This window comes from Branchiostoma floridae, chromosome 5 (assembly GCF_000003815.2).
Source record: "Branchiostoma floridae strain S238N-H82 chromosome 5, Bfl_VNyyK, whole genome shotgun sequence".
In the NCBI taxonomy this organism is placed as follows: domain Eukaryota; kingdom Metazoa; phylum Chordata; class Leptocardii; order Amphioxiformes; family Branchiostomatidae; genus Branchiostoma; species Branchiostoma floridae.
In genome coordinates this window covers 5,417,331-5,442,229 of record NC_049983.1, presented here as the reverse complement: position 1 = coordinate 5,442,229, position 24,899 = coordinate 5,417,331, and the positions used below count along the sequence as shown (strand labels likewise).

Genomic DNA, 24,899 nt, shown 5'->3' with positions numbered 1-24,899 from the left:
GGTCAGGCATACTGTCTACAGTTTCTGTTTGTTTGTCTGTAACTGTTTGACGTGACAAAGATGAATAGCAAGTTCCATGGTTTCTGCTCCGCCGACGCGTTCCAATTGTGCGAGGCGCCGCACCATGCCGCACCACAGAGTGAACATTCTCTATTCGGGTACCGCGCTCCCCTGACAATAAATATATCAAATGAAAGGTAAGGTTTCTGGAAATCAGCACGAAAATTTTTAATGACATTCATGAATGCTACATGCTTGCTATTGGCCAATGAACATTGCGTAAGATACGCAATGTTCAGTGGGTAACTTCGTACCATATTATTCAACCAACACCAATAATTTGACCACCGTTGGACGCATCAAAGATTGATCTTTAAGCATGCCAAATTTCATGGACCTACAGTCAACCAATTTCTGTTATGAGCATTAAAGTAGAGGGTAGTTTCACGGGAGAGGCGCGCTGCGTCGTTTTCGCTGTTTTAGAAAATAAACGTGTTCTAGAGCATTGGTCATTCAACTAATCTTCTGTTTTCGTTTATTTTTTGTTGTCTTTGACGTTCTAGAACGCATAAACGACAATGCGTTGTAATGTGTGGAAATGATGAACAAGAGCGTTCTGGAGCTTTGAGTGTTATAGTTTAGCGGGAACGCAAGACGTAGCTAGGTTACAATGCATGAAAGCATGGGGACCATGTACGACGAGCAGGATGACATTCTGGACGTGGAGGGCAACAGTGGTGACGACAGGCCTCAGTTACCACCGCCGACACTTCTACGCAAGAGCACCAAAGTTAAAGCATCTAACAACGCTAAGGTTTGAACAATAACATTTCTATTATGCCCGCGTATTTACTATTGAGTGCGTGAGTAAGTGTGTTAGTGCGTGAGTGAGTGAGTGACTGAGTGAGTGAGTGAGTGAGTGCGTGAGTGAGTGAGTGAGTGCGTGAGTGAGTGAGTGAGTGAGTGAGTGAGTGAGTGAGTGAGTGAGTGAGTGAGTGAGTGAGTGAGTGAGTGAGTGAGTGAGTGAGTGAGTGAGTGATGAACAATTGGCAGCGCAAACGTCTGCAAACAAATTCGCCACCGTTTCAGTTGGGGTAGTTGTAACAGTTAGAAGGCATATTATTTGCTTATGACTGCTTTACGTACAGCCCGCCGTCCAGCGGTAAACGACCACGTTTCTATGTAAAAATGTTAAGTTAGTGGCTACAAATGCCAGCTGTTTTAGTTCATGTGATGGCCTTTCAGTGCAAAAGGTCTTCATTTACGTGTCAGTTAAGACCTTCTTGGTGGAAATTGTAGATTTCTGAATTCTGATGCAACATTGGCAAAACAGTGTTGCAATTACTATGACTTATTTTTCACTTGTAGGACGACCATGAAATCGTAAATCACTTCTGGCCACTCTTCTCGCACACTGTTCTTGAGGATGTGCGAGACAACGCAGGTGTTATCGTTCCCGTGCCTCGTCTGCAGGCTGACAACGCCGCCTACAGGCCGCTTCAGGTGATACGAATCGCTTTTGGCTCGTTGTCATTGAAATGTAAACAACGATGTCGTCTGACTTTACGACTTGATATAGAGCAAATTATAGACAACATCACTGGCCCCTTCGATTTTCCACAACCCCTATAATGTTTTACGAAAGATGCACCACAACATTCATATTGGTTGAAAGCTTGGAAGATTATTACAGAGACAAGATGGGCAGGTGAAACAAGCTACCCAGATCACGTCAGATCGCCCCTGTCACTAATCTTAGAGGCTGTGTCAGGTGGTTAATGCCTGTAGCCAAATTCGGTTACCACCTCAATTAAGATGGTTGCCACGGTTATATCATCCACGTATAAGACTAGAAATGACCGTTTTTGTGACGCTGTACAGTTTTTCTGTCTTTCTAAAGAAACATGAAAGGGTTATTGACTACCATTTGTATCCCACCTTGCTTAACAAAATGTTGAACATAAATGACTGTAACAAACGTTACCATTGTTCAATGCTTTCTAAGCTTTCTGTCTGACCTGGTGTCATAACGCTGCCCACTTTTTAAATGTCCCCAGGGACGTCCACTCCATCGAATTGATGTAGCCAATAATGTTAATCTTTTTGAAGAAAGAAGGGTAAAGCTTATTGTTGTAACAAACGTTACCGGTAACGTTGTTACCTGCCCTGTAATACACAACCAATGGGTAAGAGAATAATAAGTTTTCATTTTTTGGCTATGGTTAAAAGAGGAATTTTTCTAAACAATCAGGTAGGTTCACTGAAAAATTAACCGATTTATTTTCCGAACAAAAAATTGACATTTTTTTACATTTCAATGAGAACGAGTGATTTGGACTCATTTTTATTGCAGCCGCGTACTTTCAAATCCATACGAAAGAGCAGTACCCTAATACCCCTGTCACATGTAGCAGAAATCGATCGGACGACGAGTCTGCGAGCGCTAAATGACATTTTTGACAGTAATACGTCCGGTGTTCTCTAGATCATCTTGCGATTTTTAGGGATCGTCGGCGATTTTCAGGGGTCGTATAATGGTCGCGGTGCAGCGAAACATGATCTTAACATAAGCGACAAGTCGCCGGTGATCTCTGAGTTCGCAGAGCTCGTTACCGAGTCGCCCACAGATCGTCCGTACCTCGCCTAGGTATCGGTCGACATTCGATTGATAGTCGGACGTCAATCCAACGATTGAAGACCGATTTCACCCCCCAAAATCAGCTGATGCTCGCTAAAACTGAGACGGTCTCTCAGGAGTATCGCACAAAACTCTGGCGACCTTCCTCCACATCTCTTTTGACTTGTGCAAAGTCAGTGAAGTCGGGCGTTGTTTCCTACGAGCATCCTGCTTGTGTCGGGGCAAGGAGGTAGAAAAAAACTCCTTGGTAGGGGGAATGTTCTGGGCAGTGAACACTTATAGAAATCTTCATTGGCGATAGTGTAAAATTAGCAAGTTCAGGGTGTCATAATCTAATCCGTGAACATTCCAGGTCATAAGAACTCACTCCACACAGCAGCCCGCTATCTCAAGTGTCCAAAAGTCTAATTTTTAAACTTTCTGACCAGCTTAACATATCCCAGCGGTCAAATCTGCCGCCATCTTGCTTTTTCATTACGTCATTTTAGGGACTGACCACTTCAAATTAGGGGTCAGCACAGGCCAAAAAGATGGCCAAATCCTAGTTTTTTTGCCGAATCTGATCATCTGCAACCTACACTGTCTCACCAATATGAAATGTTTCTTACATTTTCCTGCTACAAGTCAAAAATAGGCTAAAATACGTTTCGGGCCTTCTGCGCCTGCGTCAATTAGGGTCATTGCCCTTCCTGGGACGAACTCTTGTCAATTCATCCTGGCACACCCCTGTTATAGTTAAGACACTTTTTTCAACGACGCCGTATTTAAAAAAATACACCTATTCAGGAAGTAAACATGTTCCATAGGGTCTAACATATCTGATTTAGAAGAAAATTCTAGAATTACAAATCTCACAATAATGAATATCCTAATACAATCCCATAGCGGTGACGTCATCGGTCGAGCTACTCCGGCCCTTTCACTGTTTGCGTCCTCGGAGCGATACCAGGAAGCCAAGATTCGTCAAAGAAAGCTTACCGAAAACAGGTCATAGGGGTCGAATTTTATACTACCGGAGATTTGGATCCGTCACTCTAATTTTACACTAAGTTAACCGGGCATAAAAATGATGCTAAAATCCCCGTACTCCAAAATAATTTGGGACTACCATGGACCCCCGGTTGCGGAAGACCCGGGGTGTGCACCGTTAAGTTTGCACCTGACATGTCCCACGTTTTCTGAATTTCTTAACTTCCTTGGACAGAAGTGACGCGTTATAGTTACTCTGTTGTATTTCATGTTTTGCACTTCACACGTGTTCCAATTGACATTACGCGTTTGTACGTCCAGTGTGTTGTTTGACACTCCCAATTGCGAACTGCAGCCTACTACTGCTTCCCAGCGGTCAACGGATAATGTCGAAGGTGATAGGCGAACACAAAGCTACTTATTGATCATCGATCGGAAATCAGATGGCGAACGGCCGTCAGTCGGGCGACGTTCGTCTGACGTCCGTTTGTCTGCAAATATTGACTTTCCGAAACTTGAGGGTAACTCTGACATTGTGGGCCCCGTGGTAGTATGTAGGCTGGCCTTGTGATACAGTTTCTTTTCTTGTATCATTTCAATTAATGTGTGGAAATGATGAACAAGAGCGTTCTGGAGCTTTGAGTGTTATAGTTTAGCGGGAACGCAAGACGTAGCTAGGTTACAATGCATGAAAGCATGGGGACCATGTACGACGAGCAGGATGACATTCTGGACGTGGAGGGCAACAGTGGTGACGACAGGCCTCAGTTACCACCGCCGACACTTCTACGCAAGAGCACCAAAGTTAAAGCATGTAACAACGCTAAAGTTTGAACAATAACATTTCTATTATGCCCGCGTATTTACTATTGAGTGCGTGAGTGAGTGTGTTAGTGCGTGCGTGAGTGAGTGTGTGAGTGAGTGCGTGAGTGAGTGTGTTAGTGCGTGCGTGAGTGAGTGTGTGAGTGAGTGCGTGCGTGAGTGAGTGAGTGCGTGAGTGAGTGAGTGAGTGAGTGAGTGAGTGAGTGAGTGAGTGAGTGAGTGAGTGAGTGAGTGAGTGAGTGAGTGAGTGAGAGATTTTCACATGCGATCGCACGAGCCTCGCATTCATGTGACAGGGACAGTTTTAGGGCGAAAAATACGCGTGACCCTCTGAAGATCTTAGAATTGGCCAAACTTTCAGCGATCGCGAAGTACGTGCGAAGGTCATACATCATGTGACAGGGGTATGATGAACCATAGATCCCCTCAACATCGTCAAAGGTACATGGCAGCTACATGTATTGAATATACACGAGAAAGAATAATCGTTTGACACAGACTGTATATATACACCTAGCACACAGCATGCACCAAGCGGCAAAAATGACCAGATCTGACTACTATTTCAAACCACAATGTTGGCCTCTAGGATACAATGTTTCTCCAAACGCGCCGCATCCAAAAGAATGATAGCTGGCATCTTAACATACCAATCCAGAATGGCAACAGTGTCAGTCATTTCTCTTCAGCTATGTCTTTAGCCTCGTATTCCATTAATTATAAAGATTAGTGCCGTAAGCTATACTCTTATTGCATTTCTATAACTGGTGTTTGAAATCTGTCATGTTCTCTATATCAGATATTCCATGACCGTCTGGAGCACAGTATAGTTCGGAGCCTGAGTAACATGCAGCGGAAAGTCGTCAGCATGGGCAGTGGTGGGGGCACCCTTGTGCGCATGGGCAGGAGAATGGGACTACGGTAGGTGCAGTAGGGGTAGTCAATGTAGGATTCTGATGGCAAATCTGAAAGTGTCAATCGGCGTGGCAAAATGGCTATTTATTTTTATTTATATTTACAGGAGCGTGTATTCTGTTTTTCCATCCATTACAAACAGTGCAAAAACAACTTGGATCAAATCGTGATATTTGGCGGTACCACAAAATACATACTACCTGGTTGTGAACAAGGAGACACTTTAGACGACGAATTTCCCAACGTCAATCAATCAATCGTTCGCATACATCATATGTTGATGTGTGGCGGCTACAGACAGTTCAGACAGTTCTCGCCACATTGTTCTGCACTGGGCGTAGACAGTCCAGTCGGATCTGGGGACCCCCAGCTCCTGGAGTGTGTTGAAGACCTGATCTTCCCATCTCCCTCTTGGGCGGCCCATAGGACGCTTCCATGATGGATCAGGTTCAGATGTTATCAGTATCACCTCTTGTGTGGGGGTTGCTCTGGACCCATGCCCTATTAAAGCCAGCCGTTGTTTGGCAATTCTGGCACTGATTGGCACCTGTTTTGTTGTAAGGCGGATAGATTCGTTGGAGATGAAATCGTGCCAACGTACGCCTTCTATCCTTCTGATGCATTAGGTGTCAAAAGCGTCCAGTTTTTGTGCCTAACACTTTGTTAGGGTCTCAAGTCTATAGGACGAAGAGGACCAGGGTGTTGTAGGTCTTCAACTTGGTCTGTCTGGACAGTTGTTCACATCGCCAGACTCGGTCTACTGAGGCAAAGGCTTCTGACGCTATACCCAATCTCCTCTTGATATCATGGTCTGATTTACAGTCTGATGTGATGAGACTCCCAAGGTAGTTGAAGTACTGGGCCACCTCGACTGACTCTCCTCTGATGGAAAGGCATACTGGTCAGGTTGGTCCAAGAAGTCACTGAGGGACTGAAGCTTCGTCTTCAGCCAACTCTCGAGGGTGCTGACCAGGGCTTCAAGGAGTTCTACGAGCAGTGCCACGTCATCAGCGTAGTCCATATCGGTAAAAGTGTGGTCTGCGTAGGTGGTACCGCACATTCCCCGCCCAACCGTCCTGGACATCACGTGATCGATGGCAGTGTTGAAGAGTGTTGGGGCTCGGACACAGCCTTGGCGAACACCGCTGCGAAGCTCAAACCAATCAGAGTAGTTGGCTCCAACTCTGACACAACTTACAGTGTCTGCGTATAGCTCCTGATTCCTGAATGAGGTGTATGATTTTGTCTGGAACACCTCTGGCGCGTCGGGACTGCCAATATCGTGACGAAGATTTTCATAAAAAAAGGAATTCCATAGTCAGCTCACAAAAAGGGCGGTACAATACAAATCCATGAAGAATGGAGGACCCGGTATATTTTTCGGTCCGTCTGCACCGTCGGCCCTTATATGTGTGTTTCCGGATGTTTGTGGTCATAAACAAATTGACTTCATAATGTTTTTTTTGTGCAAAATCATGCTCCAAAGCTAATTGCACGTACAGTCTCAAAGACTAAGAGCAGAACAAAGTGTGATACATGATAGTAGTGGCTAGTCAACTATATATGGCACATTATCATATAGCCAGGCACCGCGGACCAACCAAAAGGCCCCGTTCCATGTTTGTTATGACGCCTTAATGCATAGATTCCGGCCAGCCCGGTGTTCATCGCTCCTTCTAATTGGTCAGAATGAATCGACACCGGTGTCGATTTGCCGGTGTTGCTGCAAATTTGATTTCATTTCTTCCACTGTGATTCTCTATCTCGTTATTTGGCTTGAAGAGCATGTTTCATCTTGTCATCGGCCTTGAGAACCGATCTGCTGTAGGCCAATGTGTGGGCCTCGAGATACATGTCTGGAATGTACGAAAGACCAGAGCGACACATGTGTACGCGGTGTGTGAGCAGTGCATACACCGGTATAAGCAGTGAGCGGGTAGTGCACACGCTTGTGTAAGCAGTGAGAGAGCATTGCACACGCTGGTGTATGCAGTGCGCGAGTATTGCACACGCTGGTGTATGTAGTGCGCGAGGAGTGCAGACGCTGTTGTAAGCAGTGCGCGAGCAGTGCACACGCTGGTCTTGAGCGGTAAGAGAGCATTGTACACGCTGTTGTGTGTTGTGCGTGAGCAGTGTACACGCTGGTGTAAGCAGTGCGCGAGCAGTGCAGACGCTGGTGTATTAGCAGTGCGTGAGCAGTGCAGACGATGGTGTGTATAGTGCGCGAGGAGTGCACAAGCTGGGGTTTGATGAAAGAGCTAGCCATGGGCTGTCTATCATTTATTATACTGTGAACAACAGTGAAAAGAACATTGCGAATGAATTCAATATCTAACCTCCATTGGAGCTAAACTAGCCACAGCCGCATCCCTCGGCCTGGCAGGAGTACAGGTGTGGATGGAGTTAGTAGCAGCTTAATGCGCCACGCTGCTTCAGAAAGTTGTAGCACCACTAACATACATATACAATCTGTCACTCTCAACAGGAACGGTCCCATTGGCCGGAAGGAAGCTAATATCAGCTTGTTTCGCTACGTGCTAGCCTCTGCCAGGCTCCGCGGATCGATGGTCTAAGTATAGTTGAAATTGGACAGGCCAGGTAGCCAGACCTGGAGACAGCCCAGCTCTTTCATCAAACCCCAGCGTGTGCACTGCTCGCGCAATACACACACCAGCGTCTGCACTGCTCACGCACTACTTATACACCAGCGTCTGCACTGCTCGCGCACTGCTTACACCAGCGTGTACACTGCTCGCGCACAACACACAACAGCGTGTGCACTGCTCGCACACTACTTACAACGGCGTGTGCACTGCTCGTGCACAACACACACCAGTGCGTACACTGCTCGCTCACTGCGTACACCAGCTTGTGCACTGCTCGCTCACCGTTCACGACCAGCGTGTGCACTGCTTGGGCACTGCATACACCAGCGTATACAATACTCGAGCTCGAGCACTGCATACACCAGCGTGTGCAATGCTCTCTCACTGCTTACACCAGCGTGTTCACTACTCGCGCACTGCTTACACCGGCGTGTGCACTGCTCACACACCGCGTACACGCGTGTCGCTCTGGTCTTTCGTAGAAATGGTTTTGTAGTTTAGTCCTGCTGTGTTGTACAGGATAGCGTTAGTAGCACAAGCCTTCGCTTTGAGCCATGACTTAATTGCTTTAGTATGAATTGCATCGAGTTTTTGTAGCTGAGTGTCGGTCAAGTCATGCACCATCATAAGGTACCTCCATGACAGAAAAGCATATGCCATGTAAACCCTGAGTTTGTATTAGTTTCTTATGACCGATTTATTTATGTTTTCAACTGACGTTTGTATCATCTTCGCCACACTGTCATACATCCCTTTTGTTCCACCCGAGAAAGTCATGTTCCTAAGTTATGACTAGGAACTTCTCTGGAGCATCTTTGGTTGCCTTGACAGCATTTCCATCAATAGTGAAAGTAGTCTCTGCTGGTCTGCCACTTGGATGGACATGGATTTGGATTTGCATTTGCGCGGTTTCAATGAAAGTTTCATTGACTTGGTCTTTGAGGAAATTTCATTGATTAGTTTCTGGTGTTTATATTGAAGATTTTCCACTTTATTTATTTATTTATTGATCTTTAGGGTAGTCCCTTCAGTTAACGTAGTAGCTGATTTCCAAGGGAGCCCTATATACATGTTCGCACATGTTCGCACAACGACGGGTTATACCACCCCTTACGGGGTGACACACCCGTCCGGGTGAATGATGTAGATCACCATGTGGCTGATACGAGACAGAGGTCGCCAGGCCTCCATCCGGGTGATTTGAAGTGAATCACCAACTTCCGACAGAAGGATTTGCACCAACGCACACCGCACCATCGCACGTGTGGGGGTTCTTTAACGTGCATGGGGTATGGCTCTCCCCATACACGGGACCTCCATTTAACGTCCTATCCGAGGGACGACTCATTTTTCACTTGAGTAAAGTGAGGAAAGTCGTGTAAAGTGTCTTTCCCAAGGGCACAAGACCGGCAACACGGCAGGCGGATTCGAACCGGCGACCTCTCGGTCACGGGCCGAATACACTACCACTGTGCTACGCGGCCCCACACCAAAAATAGCTTACCTCGAATTTTCAGTCGCACTTCCGTCGACCCTCTTCAGGAGTGACGATTCAGTTAGTCTGATCACGTGACACATGATTCGAGTAATGGGTCATAAATGCCTGGCAGACGATATCGGCCCCCGTCTCTGTTGAGGGTCGGCTGATGTGCTCTGATGTAGATGGCCTCCTTTACTCCCCTCGCAAAGTAATCCGGTTCGGTGTCCAATATTTGTACTTTGTCCAAGCTGATGAAATGTCCCGGTGACTCAATATGAATGTGTTGTGACACCTCCGACGAGGCCGAACTCTTTCTCCTGTGCTCCAAGAACCTAGTCTTGAGCGAACGCTCAGTTTCCCCAATGTATGATTCTTGGCAGGGACCACGGTATTACTTCCCTAAAGGCATTTATGATTCGTTACTCGAATCACGTGTCTCTAAGTCACGTGATCAGAGTAACTGAATTTTCACTCCTGAAGAGGGTCGACGGAAGTGCGACTGAAAATTCGAGGTAAGCTATTTTTGGTGTTGTAAGACAGTGGAAAATCTTCAATATGTACTACATCAACACAGATGAGCTTTCATGCTAGTTTCTGGTGTTGTTTCTTGTTGGTTGTTATCAAGCAGAAGTCGTCCGCGAAAGGCAGTGTGATATAGTGTTGTCCATTAAGGTTGTAGTCATATGGACTGACGCCTGCAGATCGTGCAAATCGGAAGGCGAACGCCCGTCAGTTGGGCGACGTTCTTTTAGCAGTGCTTCTGCGTGGGTTTGGTGTACAAGGATTTGATTAAATTGTAAAATGTATCGCCTACCCCTGAGCTGAGTGGTTTTCACCACAGTCCTTCACACCAAACACAATCGAAAACCAAGCAAAAAGACGTATATTCCCTTCGTGAAACGAAGGGTTTGTAATCACTGCTGCTTTGATGTCAGGGGGTCGTTTGTCAGCCTGATAACTAGGGAACGCGTGGATGGATGGTTTTGATATTTAGTATGTGGGTAGGATTAGACATGACAAAGAAATGGCAGGAATTGCGTTACGGCAGGGCGCTCTAGCGGCGTATTGTGGTACTGCAGCGGAACTTCCGGTTTTGCTATTTTTTGTTTGGCACTTTTTTGGGTGATGATTTTTAAGTGGTAGGTAGCTGTGTAAAAGCATAGTAAGGTGTGTAAGTTTTGGCCACCTAGGGGTTTCGCAGGGGCGATGAAAGTAATTCTTGTTTTATGTTTTGAGAAGGAATAATGCAAGAAGGGGTTGATGGATGTTAATGACTGTAGGTATGCAGATAGCTTACGTAATGATGTACATAATTGTATGCTTGTTATGCAAATTAGGTGGTAATTTGCAAAATACAATAGGTATGTGTAGAAACCTTCTACACTATGTGTCTGTGAACAAAAAATCTCCTTAACGCCAAAACAGATTGATCTGATATTTGGTATGTGGGTAGCTCTTGAGAAGGAGAAGAAACGTACGTGGCGTTTTTTTGTCTAGTGGCTTCTGACGGTTTTGCAGGGGATGTTTGTACTTGAAAAATAGTGTGTAGTGTGCTAATTGTGGCTATTGCGCAATAGTGCTTTATATTTAGGAGTTACGTCATTCAGCGTTGGCTGCAGTTGTGCATGGACCCCTATCCCCACGGGAAGTGACCCCAAAGGTCATAGTTGCGCAATAGAGGACAGCACGACTTATATATATCAGACGATCACAAGACAATGGTACTACATGTATAGGGACAGCACATTATACATTATGGGGTGTAAATGTTTCCTATAAGATTTGATAATCTGTAGATTAAGGGCAATGAATAAGGGCAATGATGATATTGTTTACAGGGGCCTACATGTATATTATATGTTTTAAAAGGGTTGTACATGTAACAGTTACTACCGGCACAATACATTGTTGAACAAAGCAGGGTTTGTTTTTCACAGTGACTTGTAGTCATTGATGAGATTGTTTATAGGGATTGTACATTAGACATATAGGATACACAATGTAGTGGACTGCATTGTGAAGCAAAGAATGCTACATCATCATTGTTGCAAGCAACAAGTCGGCAATAATGATCTGTATTGCAGGAGTCGTATATTATACGTAAAGGGGGCCGTAGAAAAAAAACTATAATTTATAATATTACTTTGTGGAAACGGCCATGCAATGTATCAAGTCGTCAATATTGACATGTTTTATCTCGATAGTCCATTATACACATTGGAAGTATACAACGTACTACATTGCGGAGCTAGATAGCAATTTGCATATCTATTATCTATAAATATCTATAAAAATGTCTCTTTTTTTCAGTTACAAATGTAACGTTTGACCGTTCTGTTATGAATAATCAATTGTGCAAACTAGCCACTGGTTAGCATTAATAGAACTTGATTATAATGAATGAAGACCTTTATTGTACATACATACCCACTGCACTGGGTTCAGTACAGGTCACAATAACTGATACAACATGATACAATGATACAATGAATCTACACTACTCAAGAATCGTATTCTACTGCGTACATTCGGCTTCTTCTCGTTTCTTTGTGATATTGAAAATGTAAGAACAGATATGCTTTATAAGTAAAGGTTTGTCTAGATTCATAAGGAATATAAATTTGTCTATATTACTAAGATGTATAAAGTGGGGGAACATGGGTTCTATTAGTCTGTAGAGTTCAGCTCTCTCTTTCTTGTACAAACTACATTCTACTTCAAAATGATGTTCGTCTTCTAGCTTATCTAGATTGCAGTATCTACATATTCGTTGTTCTAGAGGAGTGCGGTTATGTCTTCCGGTTTCAATGTGTAATTTATGGCAACTGATTCGTAGTTTTGTGACGGCCGTCCTGTGCCGAATATTGTCAATATCCAGGTACTGTTCTACAATATAGGTTGACTTGAACAGTCTGTAAGACCTCAGTTTAAGTTTGTTTTTAGCGGATCCACCTTTGTTGTCGTTGTGTATCTCTCTTAGAAAGGTTTGAAAGTAAATGTCTTTCAGACGCTGATTGATTGAATTGATAATTTGAGACGAATTTGTATTATGCTGTAGAGGACAATGCCATACATAACCATAACCGCATTCCTCCAGTGACTGGCGAAATCCTGAAGCCCAACACTTGGCTCCAGCTTTGTCTAAATCTATCTGGCAGGAGAGAGCGTCTGACTGAAAACTGTCTGCTGGTACTTTCTGGCGAAGTCTAATTAAGTGTTTAATGGCATTTAGGGAGGCTTCCAGATGAATGGGGAACCTCCCTAACTCGGCTCTAGCGGCGAGGCCACTTGTGGATCTTGGCACGTGTAGGGTTTGCTTACAGAATTTTAGATGTATTGATTCGATAGGACAGGATTTGGAGTTTTTAGCAGAACCCCAGATTTCCGATCCATAAAGAATTATGGGCTTAACGCAGGTATCAAAAAGTTTGTTTCTGACAGACAAAGGCGCATCGGCTTTGTCTAGGGATTGATTTATCCCAAACAAAGCTTTCAGTCCCGACCTACTGTACAAGTGTTTGTTGTTCGCCTTGAAAGTACCCGCTGAATTGACCACAATACCTAAATAACAATAGGTTGTCACTATTTCAACAGGATTGTTCTTATACATGAAATACACATCTTTTGGTATACGACCACCCTTAGTGAAAACAATTATTTTTGTTTTCCTAAGGTTCACATTTAGGTGCCATGTTTGACAGTATTCTTCTAGTCTATTCAACGAACATTGTAGACCTTGTTTGGATTCAGAGAAAAGAACTAAATCATCCGCATACAATAGACAAGAGACACGCTTACTGTACATAGTTGGGGGGTTACAAATATCATTATCAAAGACAGATGTAATATCACTTAAAAATAAATTGAATAAAGTTGGGCTTAAATTACATCCCTGTCTGACACCACAGTTTGTGACAAAAGGTTCGGTCAGACCTTGACTGTATTTCACACGATTTGTAGTTTTTGAATACATGTTTTTGATGGTTCGAAGAAAGTTGCCCTGTATACCTAACTTGTTTAATTTGTAAAGGAGGCCATTTCTCCAGACGGAGTCGAACGATTTACTAAAATCTACAAAACATGCAAAGAGACGGGAATTTTTACTTAGATATTTGCTAACTTAAGTACTTAACACGAAAAGATTATCTGTAGTTCTAAAGTTCTTCCTAAACCCTGCCTGATGGGGTTTGAAAAGACTATTGTTTTCGGCATAACTAACTAAGCGATTGTTTAATATTGAGGAGAATAGTTTACCTAAGCAGCTAATTATGGAAATTCCGCGGTAGTTGTCTGGGAGAGATGGGTCGCCGGATTTGTGAATTGGAACAATATGGCTAAGGGACCACTCCTGTGGGTAATACCCGTTTTGCAGACAATTGTTAAAAAGTTGCAGGAGTGGCGTTTGAAGTACCGATTTACCAAATTTCAACATTTCATTTAAGATCAAATCATTTCCACTCGATTTATTGCTCTTGAGATTTGAAATGGCATTATATAATTCTTCTGACGTTATAGGGGAATCTAGAACAGATGGATTAGTAACGGAGGACGTCGGATTTAGTTGATCGTTTTCTGGAATTGGAGAGTCGCTTGTACCGTTGTTAGGGAGTTTGTCTAAATTGCTAAAATGTTCAAACCACTCTTCTTCTGAGATTTGGTTATTTTCTTGCGTTTTCGTCGGTTTTAGCTTATTAACTAAGTTCCAAAAGGCGCCTGGATTTTTGTCTTTGAGGGAAGACAATTGGGTCATTATAGAAGACATCCCCAAGTTATCTAGTGATCAAAAATAATGACGATCCATCAACCCTTCCCGTGTTATTACCCTCCAAAGGGATGATGCAATTGAGCACGCGCGGAAGACTTGCTGTCAATTCCGGGAATTTTTACTAATCGGACATACTAGTACACTACTCAGTTAGGCTAATATTTCTCTCTTTGTTAGTTAGAGTCCATTCCAACTTTCCAAGTCACCGTGCGGATGTTTGTTGCCATTGTTTAGAATTGATTTTAAAGTTTTGTAATTATATGTCTAGAATCGACATTTGATACTTCAGAAATATTTTTAACATTATTTCAATTTTATAAATATTTCCCCGGTCCTGTAAAACTTTGGAAATATTCATAGTGTGGAATTAGATGGTTTCTAGATAATGATAACAACATTCTACCATTATTTACCATTTTCTACCATTTTTTATAACATTTTGTAAATGGGTCAGTGGGCTGGGAAGATAGCAATTCACACATCCTTGCAAAGTATGGTTGGGTGTCAATGCAACAATGGCCCACCACAAAGGATCCACCATTGCCCAGCAGTGAAATCTAAAAATATACAGAGGCAACAATAGGGCTTACTTTTATGGAGGCAATAAACTAATTTTACCATTTGGCAAAGTTTAAATGTGAAAGCATCACACAGAGGTTTCACAATTATTCTAAAAAAATATTTTGTACGGTTACTTTCAAAATGTTTCTAATCTATTCAAATGAATTCAAATAGATGAATATTTTCTTAGTCAATTTAAAAAAAATCAATTGTTGTGGCTTAGATATTCTTTTATACAACATAATTCAGACTTATTACAAATATCACCGAAAACCCTCATGGTGACTTGGAATTGACTAATGTGTCTTATCTTTGAGTATCTGCTATCATGAAATGAAGTAGGCGTATAATTTGGGTACCTACTGGCTGGCAAAATACACCTAGTTATTATTATTAATATTAACTGTCCTCATTATTTATGCAAATTAGCCCCTGATTTGCATGATAAAAATTGATTATGTAAGGCACCTCCTCACTCACTCGCTCGCTCAATTGCCCATGACAAAAGCTATCTGCATTCCAAATACCATGACAATCTGTCAACGCAAACTATTCCACTTAAAAGGGATGATGCAGCTACATAGGCGCGAAAAAAGTTGTAGAATTCCGAGAATTTCTGCCCCTGAGATGTCTATAAAAAACACCCTCCAACCACCACACCCTCGCCCATTTCACGAAGGTTGAGTTCTACGAACGCTTGTTTATTCATTCAATTAACTTGGTATCTAAAGAAAGGAAGAAAGAAAGAATGAAAAAAAGAAAGACCTGAAAATTGACAAGGGGTACAGTATTTTGGTTGACGTTTTGGGCCTAGCATACTAACCTGATAAAATCTCTTAACTACTAAATGCATACAGTACTATAGCCTCTGTGAGGTATAGAAATCAAATTACGAAGGTGTCAATGATTACCTGCCCAATATCTCACTGATCTTTGCAAATGATCTTGAACTACTTTCTGAACAAATAAAAAAACGCAGAAACTTCACTTTAATCTCTCGCAGAATCTGCATCCCTAGTAGGGCTCTACTGCAATGAATCCAAGACAGAATTCAAACTTGCAGAAGTTTGACTTTTACGGACACTTTAACTAGAGACTCTGGTATTGATTTTGATAACTTAGAACAAGCAATATAAGATAGGGCTCTATGGAGTTAAATATGCAATAGACTGGTCCCGACCTCCGCGGCCGGTTGTTCATATGTATTCACAAAGTAAAGTTTGCATACAAAGTAAAGTTTTTTTGTACGCGACAGTGCCAGAGAAAGAAAAAATGATAACACAACCATGATCCACATAGTCCCTCGTACAATTCGGGAAATCTCCATTTCAACGTGCTTGAAAAATGTCTCTGCACATATATGTGATTTTGGCGGCGTCGACCAGGGGACCGTGTTGTGAATCCGTCTGTCTGGTCCCTGCAGGTTGGAGAGTATGAGCGATACCATCGTCTCTCAGGAAATCTACCTTCGCGAAGAGCACCTGTACACCGCCACGCCCAAGGACTCTCATATCCAGGTCATCCGTAGGAGGAATATCAGGTGTGTTGAGATAAAATTTGACAAATTGATTAATTGATATGTGTGTTTGTGTGTTTGTGTGTGTCTGTGTGTATTTGTGTGCGTCTGTGTCTGTGTGTGTATGTGTATGTGTGTGTGTATGTGTGTGTGCGCGCGCGTGTGTGTGTGCTTTCATCTGGGTATATTTCAAGTGTGTGTGTGTGTGTGTGTGTGTGTGTGTGTGTGTGTGTGTGCTTGAATCATCTGGGTATATTTCATCAAATCCATAAAATGGAGCGTATGTATATTTCCAGAACGTTACGTGCGATTGCGATTTCCTTGGTGATGAATATACAGGAGGTATCAGGTGTTAATTGCATACAGGTGTGACAGCGATCTCGCCACCCCGGGGCGAAATCACTAGCGATCTCGCCTTCCCCGGCTAGTGATCTCGCCCCCCTACCTCGCCCCCCTTTAGCGATTTCGCCCCCCCCAAAAAAAAACGGGTTTACATGAAATTTTAGAAGTTGATTGGTATAAATCACAAAATGCAGTTTCAGAATGATATAAGTACACGAGTTTGATACATAACTCCATTCATAGTATCAATATTAACGTAATTACATGGTAATAAGATAGTTGAACTTGTTTCAGACAAGGAGGGTTGGGTCCCTTGTATTCCCATTATTTCATATACCTAACCTGAGTCTTGACATAAGATGTATTTCATTGTATTCACCTGTCCTCAAGCAACCTATATATCTCCAATATGAAGTCTCTACCATGAAGTGACCACAAAAGAACTATGTAATGTCTTTATTAATTATGCAAATATTAGGTATTAATTAGAATAACGCACATTTTGGTATATGCACCTGGCCAAGGGATATCTTCACCTCCAACATGACTGTTTTTTCTAGTATTTAGGAACTGATGCATTTACCCGTGTTTCTTAAGACTGGTACTTTACCAGTGTTTGTGTAGCATTTAGCAACCGCTATATCAACTTGCGCGTAGATAGTGTTTATAATGAGAAACTATTATTCACGTGTGTTTTTGTTAGTGCTTTGGAAATGTTTCCAGCACAAGAAAGAAAACACTGTGACAAATTGAAAACATATAGCTGACGTATTCCGTACCATAGACGGTGTTGATTTATACGTTCGCAGTAGCACTGTTTTTATGCCACCTCAGCTGCAAAAATTGTCTTTTTCATTTCAATGTCATGTTTGCACCGAACAATATAGTATCGAATTTCGAGGTATGGTTAAAAATCATCTTTATTACACACAAGATGAATACATACATGTATATATTACAGGCTAAAACCTAGGACCGCCCTTTGTCTGTTCTCCAGGAGGGTGCAAGGTATTAAAAGAAGTACAATGACAGATTAAAATCGTTTAAAAACCATTAACGTCACATTTCATAGAATTAGACCCAGATACATCATAAAATTTAGACCCAGATACAACTAGTTTCTGTAGATAAACAGTCCTGACGTACAGTCCTAAGTAGGTGTGTTTCGGGCACAGTAGATAGCATAGGATGCACAGAGTGCGCACTTTCCCAGTCTACTTTTAAGATGTCTCACTTCACGGTCTTTGTAGCTGACCGGACAGAGTGACTTCAGCTTTGCAGTGTTCTCGCCGTTAATCCAACCTCTGCTCCCTACTTCAACGGTAACAAGGCTAGCCCTGTAACTACTGTGCGAGTTTATTTCATTGATTAGACATTCGTATCTTACGGTATGGTAATAAGGTGCCATATAGGTACCAGGTAACACACCATATACGTTACTCCCCAGGTGCAGTATAGTACCAGGTAGCGCACCTGTAATATGTATTATCATATAGCCAGGCGCCGCGGACCAATCAGAAGGCCCCGTTCCACGTTGGTTATGACGCCGTAACACGTAGATTCAGGCCAGGCAGGTGAGTATCGCTCCCCTGATTGGTCAGAATGAATCGACACCGGCACCGGTGTCGATTTGCATCGACACCGGCACCAGTGTCGATGCAAATCTACGCTCACTCGGTGGTTTATTCGGTGGTTATCGCACCTGACCAGGGATTATCTCACCATATACACCTCGGGCCGGGGCATTAACCCTTTAGTAACCAGCTGCTCTTGGGGGGGGGGGGGGGGCCAAAACCCTAAAGGGGGGCGAAAACGCTAGTACTAGTGATCTCACCGGATCACCGGTTACCTGCTTATACCCCTGTCACATTATCTACGATCTTCGGGCGTACTCACGATCGCTGGAGGGTCGGCCGACTTTAAGATCAACAGAGAGTCGCGCGTATTTTTCGTCTGAAAACCGTCCCTGTCACATGCAAGCAAGGCTCTGGCGATCGTCTAAAATAAATTAATCATAATGAGCCTCACATGGCATGGGCCACCTCTTCGACGCGGACGAGGTAAGACAAGGCATTGCTCATAAAAAAAAGCAATAGTTCAATCAATTTTGATGTCTTAGTTGTGGGAATCATTTTAACCATTCAATGGATTGAACGGCCAGGATAGAAATGATCACAGAAAAGTGATTGTGTGGCATACCACAGGAGCCACAATGACAGAATTACTCCCTAGATCAAAGAAGTCAGACCTTGCATTTTTTTAAACTGGAGTCGGGCGAACCAAAGGGCATATGTCATCCGATTTTAGACCGACGATTAATAAGTCAGTCTCTACTCGCCCGACACTTCAAAGCTCTGCGACTTCAAAGATCACCGGCGACTAGTCTTAAATTTTCGGTATTCAAAGTTGATTTTACCTTTGCGGGCATGCCCACAAATTACGCTTGATCACTCCCAATATCTGTTTAGCCTTTGGTACTTTGTGAACATGAGCACCCTGTTTCAGCCCAGTTGTAAATGTAACGCCAAGGTACGGATGACTTATTGCTAGAGCTTGACCACAGAACTGGTATAAAGGTGGTTACATTTGAGGTGCGTTTGTTTGATATGTGCATAGAACATGTATAGCATTTGTCGGGGTTAATCTGCATGAGCCATTTGTTCTGCCATCCCTCGAGAGTATTAAGGTTTTCCGTGAGTCTAAGCTGTGAATCAGTCTGTGTGGACAACTCTATATATAACAGGCAATCATCTGCATTTGTATCTATATAGCCGCCCTTCGGCGTAGCAAATTTCCGTTTCGTAAACGGCGCGTAACCAACACACCTGCTTCGCAGGCACGTGGCACGACAGCAGCTGGCTATATTACACCGAAGGACCCGTCCCACCTAACTTTTGCACATCTATCTGCAAGCGTTCTTTGAAACTATCCAGAGAAGATGCCCCTACTGTGCTTGGTGATGACAAATTCCACTCTGCGATACTTCTAGGAAAATACGAATTTTTGAACACATCATTTCTAGGTTGGTGACTCTGGTATTGAAGTCATGACTGTTTCTAATAATCTTTGCCAGAATGGCAAGGTTATGGCGTGTGAGTCTGTGTGTCAACAGCATGACTCGAGAAGCCTTGGATGGATCCTGATGATATTTGGCATGTGGGAAGGGGTCGGGAAAACGAAGGTCAAGTTCGATAATGGACCCCCTAGCGGCTTGCTAAGGTACTGCAGCAGAACCTTAATTTTTTATATCTCATGTTCTTGGCATGCTGTGGTCGTGAATTTGAGTGGTGGATAGCCCTCGGGACAGAGAGTAAGTGCTGTGAGTTTAGGCCCCCTTGTGGCTTTTTGGAACTGCAGGCGCCGGTTTCCTTTCAATCTTTGGACGAGAATAGCTTGACAACGTGTTGACGGATCATCATGATTTTTGGTATGCAGATAGAATGAGTGATGACTAACATAATGGATACTAATTATACAAATCAATAGCTAATTTGCATAATTAATGGGGAAAGTTTATAAATCCACTGCATTCTATGACAGGACTTTCAAAATTGTCAAACATGTCACATATGTAACTGAGAAAGAGAGAAATGTTGATAGATATCAATTATGCAAATGACAACCTCGCTTGCATAATTAATTAGAGAATATGAACGTTTTGACGGATTGTCATGATTTTTGGTATGTAGATAGCGTAATGATTAACGGCGAAATTTTATAAACCAACAGGCATATAAATAAAATGTAATGAGTAACACATTTATGTCTACAGACATCATTATACATGACAAACCTGGTTTATTTGGCAAAGGTATGTTTCTTTTTTTGAGCTGGTATTAGATACTTGTCAGTCGGTACGTCCACCAATTTATTGGTCATTTTGTACATGATGCAAAGTCTAACTTGATTTGCATATCTAATGAAGAAAGACTATGTATACAGTGTTTCCATTTTAAACTCAAACACATGTAACATGTGGCATGCAGTTTGTGGCAGGTACAAGATAAGCAGATTTTAGTCTTATGCAAGTAAGTCCCTAATTTGCATTTCATAATTTGCATAAATATTCTAGCCGTCCGGTCTACCGGCCACCGCGGAACGGTTGGAACTGGGTTTGGAAGGGTTGGAATCTTGCCTCTGAGCGTGCTGAAATCTGCCACGGCGTGTTTTGAAATCTACCGAGGTGCGATGAGAATTGGGTTAGGAAAGGTTGGGATCTAACGCGGCGCGATTAGAAATGGAAGGTGTGGAAGGGTTCAAAATGGCCTGGTGAAACCTTGTCGCCCTGTACGTCCGGGTCACCGTAGTGGTGTATTTCCTATGCAATTGTGTCCAGGGATTCTACTTGCCTTCGCCAGAATGGCAGAAGGTTATGGAAACGGTTCAGCCAGGACTTTTTGGATGTATATGTAGGTCAACGGCATATAACTCAAAAAGTTGTGGATGGATTTTGATGACATTTGGTAGGTATGAGTGGTTGTGGAAAGGAAGGTCAAGTTCGAAGATGGTATACCTAAGTATACGTAACTAAGTGCGGTGTACGTAAGTGCGTTTGGCGGTAAACAACATAACTCGAGATGTTGTTGATCTTTGTTGAATGGGTAGGGGTCACGAAAATGAAGGTCAAGTTCGTTTTCCTACTGGTCCCCAGGCAGCTTTGTACGTAAGTACGTTTGGCTGTCCCGAATAAAGATACTATCCATAAGAAGCCTTGATTATTTGGCGAAGGTATGTGTTTTGTGGAACTCTAATTAAGAGATAGACCTGGTCCATATCTAGACATGAGCTAATAAGCGGTGGTTGTTCCATACCATAAAACCATAAGTTTTCTTTTCTCCGTGGTATCGTAGACCAAATGATGGTGGCCCGCCTGCAGTTGCGAAGATTAAGATAATCTTTGACGTGTCCGGAGTAACCAAATTGACTACGCCTCCGCGTGACCTGCAGGGCGTCAGAGTGGACAGCGTGCAGGATGTTGGTGCTCACAGGTATACGGCTAAATCAGGGGAGACACCGTCTGGGTTGTTGGTTCCAACGGGCATAAGTCTAAGTAAGGGGAGGGAGGGACGGTGTATGTCAACCTTGTGAACATTGGAAGATAAGCCCATTTTGGCTAAAAGTTTTCGTAATAAATAAAATGAAAGAATATTGTTGCTCGCAAGTATAGACTTATAGGTCATAAAACTGCCCTGTATACTCCTTTAACTAGATATTCTAAACGTTATGAAATATGTTTTGAAATGTAAACGTTATTTCTGCGCATAGGTGGGATATAAGACTGATCTGCAAAAATGTTATTTCATAAAGTTTCAATTTGTTCAAGATATTTCAACTACATCTACGAGACATTCCTGGCAGAGTGCGTCAAGTGCAAAACAGTAAGTGACGGAACTGGGGTGGCCGAACCACAGACAAGTGTTGGTGTTGTCAAGAATTGTCCAATTGCATACAGGTAAGTGAACAGCCAGCGTCAAACGATATGCACACCACACAATAGGCATTTTAGTCGGTCCTTTTTTCAGTCACTTTCGATCCCCAGCCGAGTCATGACTTAACATTGTACATTAAGAATGGTGCATGCTGCATTCTCTGTTTAGTACTCAGCAATGGAACAAACAAACCACTACCAGTGGAATAGCCCCCTGCTGTAGTGATTGCACAAACTCCCAGGGCCACAGACACGGAGATGGTACAAAGACTTTCGTCTTCAGTCATATAAACATGACGTAATTTCAATTTTTAAACAACATGTTGATTTATCGATTGATTGATTAAACTAGAGTTCCAGGAGGACGTCCCTCGCCAAATAACCATGCCTTTATTCAAGACTTTAAGGGCTTATCTATGTATTATTTAAGAGTACCTACCCCAATAGCAAACGACTGTATGAACGTCTGTTCCCCACAAACGCGATTTAAAACAATTATCGCACTGGTGTCAGAGCTATGTGTAAATTTCGTATGAGTTCACATCCCTTACTTATAGAATCCGGCAGGCATAATCGTACTCCCCTAAAGGATAGAACATGTAAATTCTGTGACCACTTATATCTTGAAGACGAGATACATTTCTTAATTGATTGTTCCGTATATGAATATGAACGCCAATCCCTATTCAATGCTATACAGATAGACATTACTTATAAGAAGATATCTAAGCAGGATATCTGATGTAATGCATGGATGATCATGCGATAAACGCAGTATGTAAATATTTATTTCCACCTGTTTCAAAAAGAGAGAAGAAAATATAAGATGTAGCGATTAACGATAGTATAAATACATATTTCCTATAGAGACACATGATATTTTAAAAAGTCTAGCTGAAACTACTGTATAAGTTTAGTTGTGTTTATTCCTTTTCACCCATTAGACCATTTGTGGTCATTCGTGCATTTAGCCTACGAGCATTAACATGCAAGAAAGATGATTATAAAGAAGAATAAAATCGTTTGAAAAGCGGCTTTTCCAAAACATGACAAAAACGTCTGGGGCATTTTCCCACTCTACCTTTGTGTAAATCACCAGGTCATTTAGGCCCCCAAATGACAGAGACGATTGATTTGGGGATCTGTCAGAAGGAAGAGAGGATCAAAACCAATACATTTCATGCATACCTGTATAATGGAGTGGGATGGAGTCGGATAAAAAAGCATTTATACCTGTGGTATGGGTGAAATATAACAACATACAACGCATATCTGAAACAACATATTTCACTTCCATACCTGCGGTATGGTATGAAATTGAATGAATGAATAATTACTGAAAAACAAATATTTTTCCGTTTCACAGGTTCGCCAAAATCAAGGTCAACAAGGACGGAGTGGTCAACACGGTGGACTTGAATGTGACGCCGCGTGATCTAAGAAACTTGACAGTTCCCAAACTCAGCATGGCTGACGTGGTGTCCATCGCCGGAACCTGGTGAAACTGGTGGGATGAATCGCTCGATCCCACACACACACCACGGGTGCCGCTTCAATGATTGATTGTCCTGAAATAAATCCGCTACAGCTACATATACTACATACGAGCTTATAACGTTTTTGTCGACGCCTCAGGGGCTAGCCAGCCTAACAGTATAGAGCTCGTCCGTTTGGCCAGAATTCGTATGTCAGGAATTTCCGCAAGTAAAGAACGGCTGTGTGGATTGGTTTGATCATACTTGGTGTGTTGGTAGGATGTGACTAGAGCTGAAAATGATTAGATATCGGGCCATATAGTGACTTCCCTTGGTACTGCAGTGCAAATTCCGGTTTTGCTATCTCGTGTTCCGAACAAGTCACGATTTTTAGGTGTTTGATAGCTATTGTGATCGAAAAGAAGTGACGTAAGTTTGGGCTCCCTAGCGGGTAGTTTTGGTATTACCCAAAACTGACATGCGGCGAGGAAGAAGTTTTGGTATAGCAGGGGCATTTTTGTCAAAAACTTCTGACGAGGATAACTTAAGAAAGGAACAACAGATTTTCATGATGTTTGGTATGTGGGTACCTTGTCGTACAAGATAAAATAATATCTATACAAAATAAGATTACATTTGCATAATCAAGAAGAATATTCTATCAGTTTTTTTCAATGTATCTCTTGTCCCTGACATGACATGTTCTTGGGAGTCGGATAATCAACCAAGCAGATTCCTTAGTAGCAAAATTGAACCATTGCCATTGTTTTGAGCATTGCCAATTCTCAAATTTCCACAATCAGGTCCAGGTTCAGGCCCGGACCTAGAAATGATCCTCTGGACCTGAACATGACCTTTACCTGAATTTTCTGTACTGGTACCCACCCCTACCAACAATAGATTTTTCTTCTTTCTGTCCTTTCACATCTTTTTCTTTGACTTTAGATTCATTTTGGCATTATATGGCATTAGTTATCTGTTTTCTGATTGTTAAAAAAAATCTACGACATATATGTGCTCGTTTTGCAGCTGCTTTGTACAATTTACTATGTGGTCGAATACGTTTTTTTGGGGGGGGAAACGGCCAAAACCTGATGCGAGCGTGGATGTCATCCATATGATTAAATCAACATGGCCTTACCTAAAGTACTATCCATGAGTTTTTGCTCTGGGATGCCACATGATTTGGGCAAAAGTAATGAGTTTTCAAGAAGGGTAATATCGTCTGCGAAGTCAATATCAGCCTCATTGCACAAAATGACCTTGATTCGTAATCAATCCGACGAATCTAAAATCGTGCATCATTGCGAATACCGAACGTCTCCGACTTTCTAGGATATCTTCTAGTGCCTCTACCTGATGCTGGAACTCAGTGTTTAAAT

The 24,899-nt window shown here is 42.6% G+C and overlaps 1 protein-coding gene across 1 annotated transcript; it reads left to right on the top strand.

Annotated features, from left to right (window-relative positions):
- The first annotated feature begins 79 nt into the window (after positions 1-79).
- Positions 80-23,644, top strand: LOC118416739. Its single transcript, XM_035821959.1, has 8 exons — positions 80-197; positions 564-814; positions 1,369-1,503; positions 5,229-5,350; positions 16,180-16,296; positions 21,465-21,602; positions 21,938-22,066; positions 23,409-23,644. Exons 2-8 carry the CDS (start codon positions 671-673, stop codon positions 23,542-23,544), a joined length of 921 nt encoding a protein of 306 aa, XP_035677852.1. The 5' UTR covers positions 80-197; positions 564-670; the 3' UTR covers positions 23,545-23,644.
- The last annotated feature ends 1,255 nt before the right edge of the window (positions 23,645-24,899 follow it).

Excerpts from the sequence above, each read along its gene's own strand:
- LOC118416739 (XM_035821959.1), top strand. The coding sequence starts at position 671 with ATGCATGAAAGCATGGGGACCATGTACGACGAGCAGGATGACATTCTG. Across the intron at positions 5,351-16,179 it reads GGCAGGAGAATGGGACTACG|GTTGGAGAGTATGAGCGATA; the intron begins GTAGGTGCAGTA and ends TGGTCCCTGCAG. Across the intron at positions 21,603-21,937 it reads CAGGATGTTGGTGCTCACAG|ATATTTCAACTACATCTACG; the intron begins GTATACGGCTAA and ends AATTTGTTCAAG.